Source organism: Penaeus monodon, chromosome 22 (genome assembly GCF_015228065.2).
Source record: "Penaeus monodon isolate SGIC_2016 chromosome 22, NSTDA_Pmon_1, whole genome shotgun sequence".
NCBI classification, from domain to species: Eukaryota; Metazoa; Arthropoda; class Malacostraca; order Decapoda; family Penaeidae; genus Penaeus; species Penaeus monodon.
Genome location: NC_051407.1, coordinates 1,557,223 through 1,557,491, shown reverse-complemented (window position 1 = coordinate 1,557,491; position 269 = coordinate 1,557,223). Strand labels below are relative to the sequence as shown.

Genomic DNA, 269 nt, shown 5'->3' with positions numbered 1-269 from the left:
TCAAAATACCTAAACTGAAGGACCCTTTTCCTCCTCCATCGAACATATTTGTTAATGAATTCCTGTATTCCTCAGAGATCCCGACGAAGGCGAAGTCGGCGCCAGAGAGAGAGTTCGGAGCGCGGCTGAACAAACTGCGCAGGCGTCGACTCATTCGCGAAGCCACGCCCACTTCCTCCCTCCGCCTACCTGTCGACGAGCCTTTCCCGATCCAGGTGAGTTACGAGCGTATTTTCTTTTTTCTTTTCTTTTCTTTTCCTGACTGCGGA

The 269-nt window shown here is 50.9% G+C and overlaps 1 protein-coding gene across 1 annotated transcript in view; it reads left to right on the top strand.

The window, feature by feature from the left end:
* The window catches only part of LOC119586814, a 65,518-nt gene that overhangs the window by 62,848 nt on the left and 2,401 nt on the right, over nt 1–269 (top strand). The window contains exon 6 of the mRNA XM_037935540.1: nt 76–215. Within this exon, the coding sequence (XP_037791468.1) occupies nt 76–215 (140 nt within the window). The remainder of the gene's footprint in view (nt 1–75; nt 216–269) is intronic.